This window comes from Melospiza georgiana, chromosome 10 (assembly GCF_028018845.1).
Source record: "Melospiza georgiana isolate bMelGeo1 chromosome 10, bMelGeo1.pri, whole genome shotgun sequence".
Lineage (NCBI taxonomy): Eukaryota > Metazoa > Chordata > Aves > Passeriformes > Passerellidae > Melospiza > Melospiza georgiana.
In genome coordinates this window covers 19,268,133-19,282,240 of record NC_080439.1, presented here as the reverse complement: position 1 = coordinate 19,282,240, position 14,108 = coordinate 19,268,133, and the positions used below count along the sequence as shown (strand labels likewise).

Below are 14,108 nucleotides of genomic sequence, written 5' to 3'. Positions count from 1 at the left end.
GTGGTGGTGCAATTTTTCACCCTTATTTAAAAATCTATCAAGAGCTCTCAAAGTCATCTTAAAGAATCAAGAGAGTATGCTGTAAATGCTTGAATAATTTCAATTCTTCTAGCTGATGCATTTACTACCAAAAAAAAGAGTATTTCCACAGAAAAATGAAGAATAGAATAGATTGCAAAAAATACAAGAACCATCCCATCAAAAGCTTAAAAGGAAAACATCTAATGCTACAGGTAACAGGATAGGAAAGTGTTCACAAAGATGCTATAGATGCATTGCATTTCTACTGAACTACAGACTCCCTTCAGTTGTAAGGGACAGACCTAAATCATCAGGCAGGCAAGCTGAAACAGGACACTGATGTAAATCACACCAACCACAAACCTCCACTGTATGAAAAGAAATTCTTCTAAGAGGATTCCTCCCTGTTATTAATCAGGACACGTATGACTTGGAACTAGAAGCAAAACTCAATCCCCTGCTGTATCTAACATCTATACTGCAAGATAAAATAAGGCCAGAAATCTGCTGCAAAGTTAAAATTCCCCATATAAATGCAAAGATAAGGCATTGTGGTCTGTCTCCTCCATACCAAAAACTACAAAAGGACCTGAAGGCAAAATTGTACAGGCTTTGCTTGCCACAAAAGCATCAGAAGTGCCTTGTTTCATCTTGCTTTAAGTGGAGAAAGATACACTGTGGCTCTGAGTATAGGATGAGAGAGAAACCAGCAGAGATTCCCAAATTGCCACCTCTGGAACAGACAAACTGATGTTTCTCCCTGTGCTCTGAATTAGAGATTAAATGTGTCTATTCCTACTTTGAATCTGTAACACAGCCAGGGATCTCTCTCACTGCCTCAACCTCCAGCAGCTGAGGTTTAAGCCAAGCTATTCTGAGCTCCTGGGAAGGTGAGGCCAGGTAGTTTAAAATAAAGCATGCCAACAATGCTGAACAGAATGTTGATCCAAAAGAGGAGACAAACAAGGATGGATAAATAACTGATCTGAGCCTGAGCTCACTGATGTGAATGCTACACTGCATCATAAGCCCTTGGGCTTTCGAATCCCCTGTGCAGAACAGGAGAGCACATCCATACCCATGTATTCCAATAATGCAGCAGACAGAGAGGGCACTTTGGCCAATATCACCCAGGAACTTCAAGGAGGGGACTGTTAGAAGTCACTCCTTAAACAGAGTTTATTAAATTCTATTCCCTGAATTCATTAAATACATACCCAGACAGTATCCTCACATACAGCATCACAAACATGTGTACCACAATACCCCACTGGCTGGACAGGCTCAGCTCTAGGCAGGCACTCCATGGGCATCTCTAGGAGACTCAGTGCTCAGAAGGGCACATGGCCAAGAGGCAGCCCCAGGCACTGGAGCAGGACACGGTGCAGCCCCTGCAAAACTCACAGCAAGGGCCAGGGAGCTCAGGGCAGTCAGGTTAGTTTCTGAGAGCTATTCTGCAAGACCAATGCACTTCATCTATTTGCAAATTGACTGTCTAGCCTACTCAGTCAAGTACTCATTAGAACAGTGCATAGAAGTGAGGGGGCCACTTGAAGTGCAGTGTTTTAGAATGGAATGACTTGGATTGAAAGGAAATCATAAAGATCAACTAGTTCCAGGTGGTTTAGAAAGTGAAGGTACCCCCAAAGCATTGCAGTTCTCAATGCACTGAAGGGGTATTTGCTACAAAAGGCAGTTTTTCAAATGAGTACCATCTTCTTACAAAGGTCTCAAATCTGCAGAGAATGTCTTTCTTTGGAAAACAATCTGGAAAGTCCCCTTGTAGTAGTGTATCTTTCTGATAAAAGGTCAAGTCCATTCTGTGACACTCAACAGAAACCTGTTTAAAATACATACATATATTTAATGGAATATATTCTATGCAGCTCTGTAACAGGATCATGCAGCCTCCCTTTCCAAGAGGTCAGTATGTTTATGGCACATGTGCCACTCTAGATGTGATGGCCTAAGGACATCAGCAAATCAGCATTTACAGGAAGAGATTAGATCATAATATTTAAGTTAGAAAAAATCCCAGGCACAGAAATCAGAAGAGCCTTTGGGCTACCATTCTTCAGATCTAAAACAAATTAAAATCATCTAAGCTAAATCTAATCTAAGTTAAGAAAAACATTTCTGAACTTCACTAAACCTTTTAATCTGTTTCACATTTGACAGTACAGGTAGGTGGTACCTGTAAGGAAACAAAACCACAGTAGTGAAGAGTTATGGGGAAAATATCAGAGCTACACCATCTGTAGGAGCCAGGCAATTCGTCTGAGGGAAGTGGCTGGGCTGGCAACATGGCTTGATAAAGCAATACAATTATCAAGTCCCTGGCTTTTAACAACAAATAATACTGTAAATTCAATTGCCTAGATTAGCCTTTCCAAGGTTTTTGCATCTATCTTCCAGTCATTATAGTGGCTTTTTGCTTTTGGGGCTTTTTTTAGAAGAACCAAGGGAGAAATTTATCATGAAGTAAAATGGAATAGGCACCTAAGAGAAGTTGTGCAGTCTCCAGCCTTGGGAGCTTTCAAAATCCAACTGCAAAGGCCATGAGCAATGTGGTCTGATCCCAGAGCTGACCCCACTCCAGGAGGCTGCAATGAGACCTGCTGAGGCCCATTCCATAAACGACCATATGGGTTTTCCTCTGAAACTCTCCCAGTCCTAATACACACTTTCCTGAGATTTTGGGGTGGAGGTCAAAAGGGAAAGAGAAAGTACAGCTGAGCAAATTCTTCCAAATTTTGACAAACTACAGTTTTATAAAGGACACTGTATTTGTTTCATTCTCTATTTTCTTCCTCTGAGTTTTAAGACTGGATTTGGAGGTTTTTGACTCCTCTTAAGCATTAAGATAAAGCTTCCACAGAATTCCCCCTGATAAACCTGAGGTCTTGCTCCTTAGCAGCAGCAGTCAGCTCACAGCCCATCACTTTGTGACTGAAGCAATGGCTGCTCCCTCTGCTTGTTCATCACTTGACAATCACACCTAATGAGCCTGGAGTTGTTCTAAGCAAAATGAGCAATTCCTCCCCATGAAACCTGATAGCAGGACCAGCAGAGTGCTTCAGCAAATGTTCCCAGAGGAGCTACTAATAAAGTGAAGCAGAGGAATGACAAATGCTTTTTGTAACATTCACCTTTCCCTTCCAGTGAGTATGTGCTCTCCCTGGTGTTGCTATAACTTGAAATTGTATATTGTGACAACATTCTGGGTTAGCAATCAGGTTGCACCAGCCTGCTTTTTTATTAGAGTTACAAAACCCCATAGGTTTGCTAATTAAATATTCAAAAGATAATTTTTCATTTTATCCTTTGCTTACAAGCTATGTAAACAGATAAGCTGTTCTCTTTAAGCAGTTCTTTAAGGCATGCTCTGAAGAAGCTTCATGCTCATGAGCAAATCCATTTGTCTGATGAAGAACACAGGAAAGTGTTTGAAAGCTTTCAAAAAGGAAGACAACATGCCCAGAAAAGACCAGGATTTAAAATGTTGGCACCTTGAGTAAAGCCAGAGACTGTGATGCAAATTGAAAACCAACATGAAAGAGGAATTTGCTCCAGCTTGGCCAGCATGCCTGAGAGTAACCCATGGATCTGTCCATTCTTACATTCTCACCAACCCCATGGTTTGAGATAAGCTTTAAGATCAAAGCCCTCAGGGTTAAAAAAAAATATCACCTCCATCTACCAGTGCTATATAGATATATGGCACATTCATGCTGTGAGTTTATTCACAGAACAACCCTAAGAGGTGAATCAAGCTCATTAACAACAAACACACAAGTTCCCACCAAGTCTTACTCCACACTGGGTACTTCAAGTGATACAGCCAAGGGAACTACACTGATCATCTTCAAGAACCAAGATGAAGGAGAACATGACACACAGAACTTTCCCTTTATTTTCCAATGAATTGTCTTTTATAAAACAAATGAAAATAAAAGAGAAAGCCTCCATAATACCCCAGGTAATAGAGAACTGTTTCTGTATGTTCCTGCTGACAGGCCAGCAGAGACAAAAACACCCATATCACCCCTGCACTATGCCAGGGGATGTGTTGAAGCTTCCAGTCTAGAAATAGAATGCAGTGTGTGTCAGTCACATGACTTTTAAAGGTGTTGATAGATTTTCTCAGGAATCTAGGAAATATCAGACTGTAATTCTTCCCCTCACATGAAGGGATTATCAGTAATAAATGGATGGCTCAAATGCCATTTGTCACTTCAAGTCCATCACAACTTTCAAGAAGACAGTGGTTGTACTTATTGAGCCTATTCTCATATCTGGAAGAACGTTGTACTGACAATAATAACAAAACTGTATTGTTCATGAAAGCAGCTAGCAAAAGAAAAAATTAATAGTTATTATGACATCATTTTTATGTCCTTTTTTAAAGGCTTCAAACATTGTTTGCACATCAATTTGATAAATATTTCATACTACAAGTCTTCATGAAGTCTGACATAGGACTCATTAAAAGCCTATTTATGTGACCACAAGATGATCAGATGAATAAGAGTCTGCAGTCAATTATAAATAGATGCATAACTAAACAACAATAAATTAAATAGATGCATAACAAAACCAAAATAAATTATACATACTGGAGGCCTGCCGGGACGGCCCCTTTTTCTTTTTCCTTTGACTTCTGCTTCTTCAAGCTCACTGCCAGCATCTGAATGTGCAGTAGTTTCATTTGTAGAATCCCTAGGGGGAAAAAAGTTACATAAATTCAAATGATCTAAAATCAACTAGTAGTTTGTAACTGACCAATTAAATACTTAGTCCTGAGCCAGAAAACAAATAAACAACAACAAAAGTCAGCATTAAAAGGCTTTCCCCATTTATTCTGCAAACCAAGGAAATGAGCATTGTTAGCCCTGGCAGAAGAACTTCCCTTTTCATCAGCTGCAATGTCATTTTATTGACTGGAATTCTTTAAATTAATTTTATTTGAAAACACGTTACACTTCAAAACTGGCAATATTAACCAGCACATGCTCAATTCATCAATCCCACAATCCCACTTCCTTTTACTCTTTGTAGCTGCTTCTGAGCTGTTCTCAAGGCCCCAAGAGCAATGTGGAGTCCAATCCAGCTGTGTCACCATCAGCACAGTCACACAAGGTCCCAACACAGCTCTCAGTGACACCCCAAGACAAGGGGCTTGGGCAGCTATTCATAAAGAGGATTCATTCTGCCCCAAACCCAAAAACTCCCTTTGATCTGAAGACATTGATAATTTTTGCAATTAGAAAAATATTTTCACTTGTATAATGGAAAAGCTTTGACAATGCTCAACTCCTGTTAGCTGAAAAGCTCAAACAATAATTTGTCATTCATTGCCATTTCAGATTTAAGAGAATGATAAGAAAAAAAATCTCCCCTAATTTTCACCACCCCTCCCAGAGGCAGAGCCAGAGGCACAGGTACCTCTGTGCCTTCTAAACTCAGATTGTAATTGATCTTTTGAGGCATCAGACCTTGCCCAAGAACAGCTCACATGCAAAACCACACCTGGGCTTTATTTTTACTGTGCAAGACCACCAGTGCACCAGATCTCTATAAATTTTCATTTGCAACTAAAAATGTCCTAGATTACTCAAGGATGGGTCAAGGGCAGTTATCATCATAGACTTCTTTAAATCCAAAATCATTTCCTTGAAGTGAAAGGAGTTCAGTTGCTGTGTCACTTGTGCAAAGGAAGGTGAAAACCAGACCTATTCCATATTTTACAGAGCCTCAAACATCAACAGCAGCATCAGTGATCTGCTCTGGAGAAACTGAGAAGCTCCAGCAAGCAAAGATCTACACAGATCTTCCACCTTGTCTGAGGGTTATTTTGTATTTTGCTTTATAGACCAGGAATACTTCACAAATTTGTTGTATCACCAAGAAAGCTATTTAATAATGCAGAAAGATATTATTGTATTAGAACTGGGAATGTTCTCATACTCCTCTTTATTGAAATTAATGTATTGTCTAGGTCTGCTCTCACTCAAATAATTCTGTAGAACTATGATGAGTTTCTAATATTAAGACATTGTTTTACATTAACCTTTTCCTATTTGCAAGCACAAAACCACCAAGGGGTCCACAGAATCTTTTACAAAAGCCAGAATGCAGAAGAACATCTATGACTCTCTTTTGCTGAAATTAAGTTCAGTGGATTATCTCTAGATACTCTATACACCCCAGAAAATCAGGCACCCTAGATGAAAAACCACTATTCAAGTGCATTTGAGTTCACAAATTACACACTTGTAATGCAGTACCTCTACAAAATATTGAAAATGCAGCTTTGTCATGATACAATTAAAAAGCAGCTTTTGCACTTCATAAAACATGAAACTTGAGAAACTTAGCATCAAGCTATGTATTTGGAAAAACACACAAAAATGTAAAAAGTCTAAAATCAAATAAAAGATACCCCAAAGAGAGTTCAAAATTGCTTGGTAGATTAGGGCCACAGCAGAGGAAAGCAATGCAGTGAATACAGCTGAAAACCTGCTTATATAGATGGATGTACCCAGCCTTTACTCAAATGCCTCATCACACTGCAAGTCACTGACAAAAATGCACACTGGCTCACAATGGCAATTTTAATAGATTCTGAATACAGACGTAAGGAACCCCATAAAAATATCTGCTCCCTTCTGTTTCTACAGAAATTAAAACCATTCTCTATTGCTCTCTCTTAAAACAAAACAAAACAAAACAACAAAAACCAAGGCTTTTCTCTCTGGTTTGCTCAGATCCTTACTGGAGAAGTTCCAGGCATGGTGTGTCTACCTAAACAATACCCCCACTCCTGGGGAAACACTGAGCTTTGCTAGCTTATAAACCTGCACCCCTAGGATCATCAGGATAAAGATTTCTCTCTATTAAAAACAGATTCAGCAATCCTCCTAGGCAAACACCTCAAATCTTTCCCTTGAAACACCAGAGCTATATAAATAAATGAAACTCTACTACCACTTCACATGCATCTACTCCACAGAGAATTCGAATTTGTGCCGATTTACAGCCTCGGTCCAGCCTAGCAAAACCTCCAGACAAATCTGCCTATTTAGCTCTGGAAATTTGAAATCTTTCCTAACACTGCACATGGAAGGAACAGTTAAGTTATTAACCATCTTCTAATCTTTGCCTTAAATAGACTGTTGCCTTAAACCTGATTCTCTTAATATTCTTCTAGTAAAACTTCTCTGATTTGCTGGAAGCCTCTTTGGCCATTTCCCTTTTTGGGAAAAGCTCAGTAAATTAGTACTAAGGGTGAGATTAATCTAATCTAAATTAGAGACATATGCAAAATACCTTAATTTACAAGATACCCCACACTAAGATCAGTGTCCAAAACTGGTCAGACAGTTGAAGTCTTCTAAATTTTGCTTTCTCTCCATCGATGATAAAGTGATCAAGACAAGCAGCTTGAATATAAATGTTTCTAATTAAACAAAGTAACTCTCACCCTAACAACAGGGGAGGAAGAAAGGAAACTTTTTCCCAGCAAGAATGTATGTAAGGAGCAAGGGGAAACCATCAAAAACTAGGTTCCCTTCAGTCCTCACATTATTTGGAGTAGGGAGACACGATCAAGGACAACCTCCAGTCTTCAGCTGGTTTCATATTAAAATAAACATCATTTCAAGCAGCAAGGAATTCTGTTTGAATCATCCAACTCCTGCACACAAAGGTTCCAGGGTGGCTGTGAGCCCTTTCATTTTGGGAGGCAGTGCCTCTTGCCTCTGTCCCAGCCCTGCAGCTGCTCTGGGTACACACACGTGCCCCTTTCCCTCTTATTTCTGACTCAGAGCAGCAGTACAGCATCTCCCAACTGCCGGCAGTCCTGTCACTTTGTAACACTCAGAGAGAAGCAGCTGGCCAGCATCCATCTCCCTCATTCCCTCCACATGTCACAGAACTGCTAAGAAGTAATTTATCTGGTGGCAATTACCCACATCTTAATAGAGCAGAATTATCCTATCCCCATTCCACGTGTGTGTGGCACCTGAGGGGGAAACTTGGGCTTAGTGATAATTGATCCTTCCTGAAGCTGGTGTGAGGGAAGATAACCTGGGCCTAAGGAAAGCTGCCTCATCTAAGGAGAGGTGGGAGTGCCTACAGCAAAACCTTTCCTCTGCTAAGGCTGCTTTGAAATGACAGCGACCTGAGAGAATTTGACAGAGGTGGGGGGGACCTACAAGAGCAGAGCAAAGGAGACAAGTGACACCCCCTTTTCAGGGCTCAGGTATACTCTGCTGTGCTTTCTGGTTTCTCTGGTAACTAAAGCATCCTAGAAAAGTGGCAGCAACTCCAGAATCCCTTCTAAAAACTCCAGATATTATTCCAGAGTTATAATTACTAACCCTTGAAGCTATCCATGTTAATGAAGAATTACCAGATTACTGGACAGCCCTTTACCACATCATGCTTCTGAGAAACATGTTTCCATTAACACAGTAAATTTCACATCTCTGTAACACAAACTAAAATGAATTTACCTTTCTTCTACTATTCCACAAAGTCCTAGCTATAGCATTTATATACCATGCCCCTTCAAAAGCATACCACAGCAAAAACCTGTGTTTATGTATCAGGTTTTGTAAAAAAAAAAGGAACCAAAACACTTCTATAAGCTTTTATAGCTGTTGCTGAGGGGCTCAACATTCTGGCAGAGATAAATCCAGTAATTGCTATCACCAGATTCAGCCTTGTGAAAAAAAGCATTCATGAAGAAAAGTGGCTAAATGCACAGGCTCATGAATCATGGATGAATCAGTTCTCATGGCTGATCTTCAAAAATCTAAGGAGCAAACATGAGTCATGCCATTGAGAGAAGATTCATACCTGTCCATCACACAGATAAATACACCAGATGCTTTCTCCAAACATCTGAAACATCAATAAGTGAAATCCTTGTCTTCACTGTGTTCTAATGCTACTTCTATGAATCTAGAAAGGTTAAGGATTCTCCTTTTATATTCCCTCAACAAAGAAGAATTTGGGAGGGAATATATGATATGGTCCTAAGCAACGTATATTAACAGATCAAATTGGCTTTTGGATTGTTTGTTTAAAGAGAGTAGCCAAAAAGATTACAAAACATTACAAAAAAGTAGAAAACAAGCACAGGAATGGGAGATAATAATCCTTCAAATAATTCATTTAAGAGCTAGAAAGGAAACCTTGATGTTCTGTGTGCAACTGGACTGTGTCTTCCCAAATCTGTAAATGTGAGAAGCCAATACCCTCTAGCCCAAAAATTGTTTCAGGCTTCCCCACCCTGAGACAGCACTCTTCCTGATGGAAGCCTGACTGAGACCTTCTGAATTAGAATTTATCACTCTATTTGATACTTCATCCATACTAGCCCAATGTTCTGAGCCCTCAAGAGAGTCCCAAAACCTCTATAAGCAAATCATGCTGAGTTCTTTGAAAATGAAAGATCTCCTCTTGCTCATAAGCAATTAAAACTACACGTATTGTTGAGGATGACATTTCACCAACACTTCATAGAGTAGCATTAAATTATTCCCAACTTTACCAGAAAAAAACATTAATGTTTTCTTACGCTCTTTGATTTGCTTAAAATCAGTGGCTCTGACTAAAGAATATTTATAGAATATTTAACATCCTTCAGGTTTTTCAGCAGGTGTGTCAAGTTACCAAATCCATTAACATACACTTTTTAACCTTAAACTCTGTGATATTCCATTCACTTTTTAAGTCCACCTGGATTCTTTAAGTGGGAATGCAATTTCCACCACCACAGATTTTCCTGGCTTTTTGTTCCTGGAATATTTCACAAACCTTCCCTCACTTCTTGAATGTGGCAAATCCAGGAAATATGAATCAAGAAAATGTTCTTCCACTACTAATCTCTAACAGGAACTCCCTCAGGCTGACACTCCCCCTCAGTGCTGCCCATCAAGGTAATCCCCAGCTTTAGCCTATACTCATCCACAACTAAATTGTTTTAAAGAGGTTCTAAAAATACAAGCAAAAACTGTAATGCAAAGCACACTATTATTAAGGTCAGACAAATTTTTTTTCAATTGTCCTGTTTCTTAAATAACAGGACTTGAAGTCTTAGCTTGGAATGCCACTCAACCCTGATAAACTAAAGTTCCTTCACACCCTGAGGTAAAAAATATTAGAAAGCATTTCAAGCAAGAAAAAATTAACATTAGATAGTTACCAAATGTACCTGGTGCAGGTGCTTGGCACTGGCAGCAGGGTGGTGACAGAGAGAGCTCTGTGAGGGGATGGCGGAGGGGCGGCAGCCCTGTGAGGGGATGGGATGGGGCGGCAGCTCTGTGAGGGGATGGGACAGGGGGGACAGCTCTGTGAGGGGATGGGACAGGGGGGACAGCTCTGTGAGGGGATGGGACAGGGGGCAGCAGCCCTGTGAGAGGATGGGACAGAGGACAGCTCTGTGAGGGGATGGTGGGGGGGGGCAGCAGCCCTGTGAGGGGATGGGACAGGGGGCAGCAGCCCTGTGAGGGGATGGGACAGGGGGGACAGCCCTGTGAGGGGATGGGACAGGGGGGACAGCCCTGTGAGGGGATGGGACAGGGGGGACAGCTCTGTGAGGGGATGGTGGAGGGGCGGCAGCCCTGTGAGGGGATGGGACAGGGGGCAGCAGCCCTGTGAGGGGATGGGACAGGGGGGACAGCTCTGTGAGGGGATGGGACAGGGGACAGCAGCCCTGTGAGGGGATGGGACAGGGGGGACAGCTCTGTGAGGGGATGGGACAGTGGGGACAGCCCTGTGAGGGGATGGGACAGGGGGGACAGCTCTGTGAGGGGATGGGACAGGGGGCAGCAGCCCTGCGAGAGGATGGGACAGGGGCAGCAGCCCTGTGAGAGGATGGGACAGGGGGCAGCAGCCCTGTGAGGGGATGGGACAGGGGACAGCAGCCCTGTGAGGGGATGGGACAGGGGGCAGCAGCCCTGTGAGGGGATGGGACAGGGGGCAGCAGCCCTGTGAGGGGATGGGACAAGGGGAAGAGGTCCCTTGAGGGGAACCCGTGCTGGAGTGGGCTGGGCATCCCCACCGGGGTACGAGGGGATGGGGTGGGATAAAAGATTGAAGGTGAGCTTGGGCAGGGGTAAAAGGAACACCTGGTAGGTTTTGCCTTTGTTTCTCACCATCATCCAAACCCTTTTTAATTAGCAATAAATTAATTTTCTCCAAGCCAAGCCCATTTGGTCTGTTTTGATTTCCCTGTCATTACCTCACCCCATGAGCTTGCTCACTTTGTGTGCTCTCCTGCCCCGTGAAGAGAGGAGCAAGTTCCAGTCTCTAAAATTCCTTCTTAACTCTATTGGATTTCATCTTCAGCTCCTCCTATTATAGACTTTGCCCTCTGTTCTTCCAGTAGCTCACTTTATCCAAGCACAGCCATGTTCCCATGTGCATTAACCATTCTTATTTCCCAGCAGGACCAAAACATGTTCATGACACTCGCTATCTTCAACTGCAGCAGGCAAAGGCTTTTTGCACAATAAATTCAGCTCATTGTAAGAAAATACACAACTGGAATGTACAATATGGTGTGAGAAAGTACACAACTGGAATATACAACATGGACCATTATGACCAAAACCAATACATGCTGCTGAAAGCTCACAACATTCAGAAGCATAAAAGTAGCAAAGACTTTGTTTTGCTTTGCACAGCAAAGTTAAGTCTCCATACATAGAAAGAAATATTTTTTAGATTAAGTGTTTTGCAGTTTTTTACAGTTTTTCAGCACATGAAAACACAGGAGACCTGGAACGGTCACACTAACATGCACTTATTCCAAACTTGAGTTTTATCCTCACAATCACCTCTCTGTTTACTTCAACCTTTTTAAAAGCCAAGATTTCAAATGTAGAGAGAAGTGCATACTCACTGTAGTACTGGCAAATCTGAAGTAATCATTTTTGCAGCACTCTGGGAAGTAAGAGCTACATAGAACTTCTTCTCAAAGTAATTATAAGACAACTACTTGGAAACCTCTTTCATGAAAAGAATGTCAAAGTCCAGTCTGTAAGAGAGAGAAAAAAAATTTTAGATGTGACTCCAAAATAGTAATGCATTGAATAAACATGCTGTCAACAAAAACGGTCAATTTTGAAGTAGCATCACTATTAAACCACAATAACTTTAAAATGGAAGATCCCAAAATAGCTTAATCATATTCTTGCATTCAGTTTTATATTTCTGTTTAGGTAACTAAAAATAAAATAAATAAAAATTAAATAAAAATTTAAAAATAAATGTTCTGCATTACCTTCTATACTTCTTTACCACATATGTGTGTTTAAATGGCACTACACATATTCAACCAGACTCTCCGGCTCACAGCTTTGTGTGACTGAATTTCACAAAATATTCAGAACCTGTGCAAGGGTCTAAGTGCAGCAGGAGGTATTTTAACTTGATGAAACTGAAGTTGTAAATTTAAATAATAAAGTAGACTGCATCTGTGGTGTCACTACACCCACTAGCAACATTTCTCTACCAAAAAGACTAACCAAGGAGTTGACTAATGGCAGCAGATGTGACTTTACCATTAAATAATGGCACAATGTGACAGATTCAACAATCCTCACTGCAATAAAACACAGAACTGCCATCCTAGTCCTCTAGAAAAAGCAGGTTCTGGAGAAACTAAGTAGATTTGTTTCAGTCTCCCCTTTTAGAGGTCCTGGGCTAATATGAAGAGCTGCATGGAGCACTGCAGTTCAGCAATGGCAAGGAATACCAAGGACTCAACTGTGTGTTTTTAAAACACAGGATATGTTCAAACTCTTTTATTTAAATATTAATTTCCTCTCAATGGGCATTTTTCACCTGTGCACTAGCAGCTTTGCACAAGGCAGGAGGAAAATCCAGCCAGGAAGAGGTAACATAAACTGCACCAAACAAAGCAGTACAGCATATAAAGTATAACTTCCATCCTACTACACACATCAGTGTTTATTTACCAACTGTACAGAATGAACAGGCTTTTTTGCCTCTTTATATTACAATTCAAATTAGACTCACAGTTGCATACAACTAGTTCTTCCAGTACTTACTAATTTGTGTTACCAACAGTTGTACTTACAGTGCCTTATCATGAAATTTACATTTTTTATACCATATCATTAGCAAGCCATGTTGTTGCAAAACACATGTTCACAAACAAAAAGTTGGTTTGGAGTGAAAACCACCACTCCAGCATTAATGGTTTAAAGGGGCCAATACACCAGGCTGGTGTAAAAGTTCTCCAGTTTCACTATGAGACAGAAGTTAATCTGAGTTCTCCTTAAACAAAAATGTCATATATGCTATTTGTGCTATTTCCATAAGCATTTCTTCATTAAAGACACTGCTCATTACTGTGTTTCAAAGGATGTGATTGCTCCTAACAGGGCAATGACATATCCAGTCCACAACATAAAGCAACCACTTCAGACACTGATCAGAATTTATCATAAAGAAACACAGCATTAGATCAGATTAAGTTCTGAGTTGACTTCCTATATGAAAAAATAAAGGCAATGTTCAGATCTCTGAAATGGAGAAGTTCACTACAACTGGAACAAGACTGAAGAAAAAAGTATTTTTTTTGTACTCACACAAGAAGTCTCACACACATACACACATGCTTATGCTAGCTGGATAGCAAAGGAAACCTATCCATCTTATACTTTCAGATTATCTAACTCTAGCAGGATTCATGCCAATCTTACTTTCCAGAAAAGCTTTCTAAAGAAGTTCAAGGAAATTTATGTGTGCTCCAGGTGAGAAGCAGACAGACATTTAAGGCATCCTGCACAACTACTGTGTGGGATTTCTTTTTTAAATTTTCCTTTTCAACCTAATCACCCTTCCCAACTGCTGGCTGTGCATGCTCAGATGTAATCAGCAGCATTCAGCTGCTCTAGGGAAGTGCTCTCACACACAAGGAAAAGGATACTTGCTCAGAAACAGCTTATTTGAAAAGCAAAGTCCTGACTTAGAAGTGTGGAGTGAAGGGTGTAAAGAGCCAGAAGAAGAGAGGACCAAGGCAGCTGGACTCACAGTGCTAGGGGCAG

General features: G+C 40.8%; 1 protein-coding gene across 3 annotated transcripts in view; it reads right to left on the bottom strand.

Annotated features, from left to right (window-relative positions):
• The window catches only part of STAG1 (STAG1 cohesin complex component), a 150,850-nt gene that overhangs the window by 100,473 nt on the left and 36,269 nt on the right, over nt 1-14,108 (bottom strand). For all 3 annotated transcript variants that reach the window (XM_058031617.1, XM_058031615.1, XM_058031616.1), the window contains 2 exons: nt 11,936-12,070; nt 4,638-4,740 (listed from right to left, as the gene is read on the bottom strand). In XM_058031617.1, the coding sequence (XP_057887600.1) occupies nt 4,638-4,740; nt 11,936-11,964 (132 nt within the window). In that variant the 5' untranslated portion in view covers nt 11,965-12,070. The remainder of the gene's footprint in view (nt 1-4,637; nt 4,741-11,935; nt 12,071-14,108) is intronic.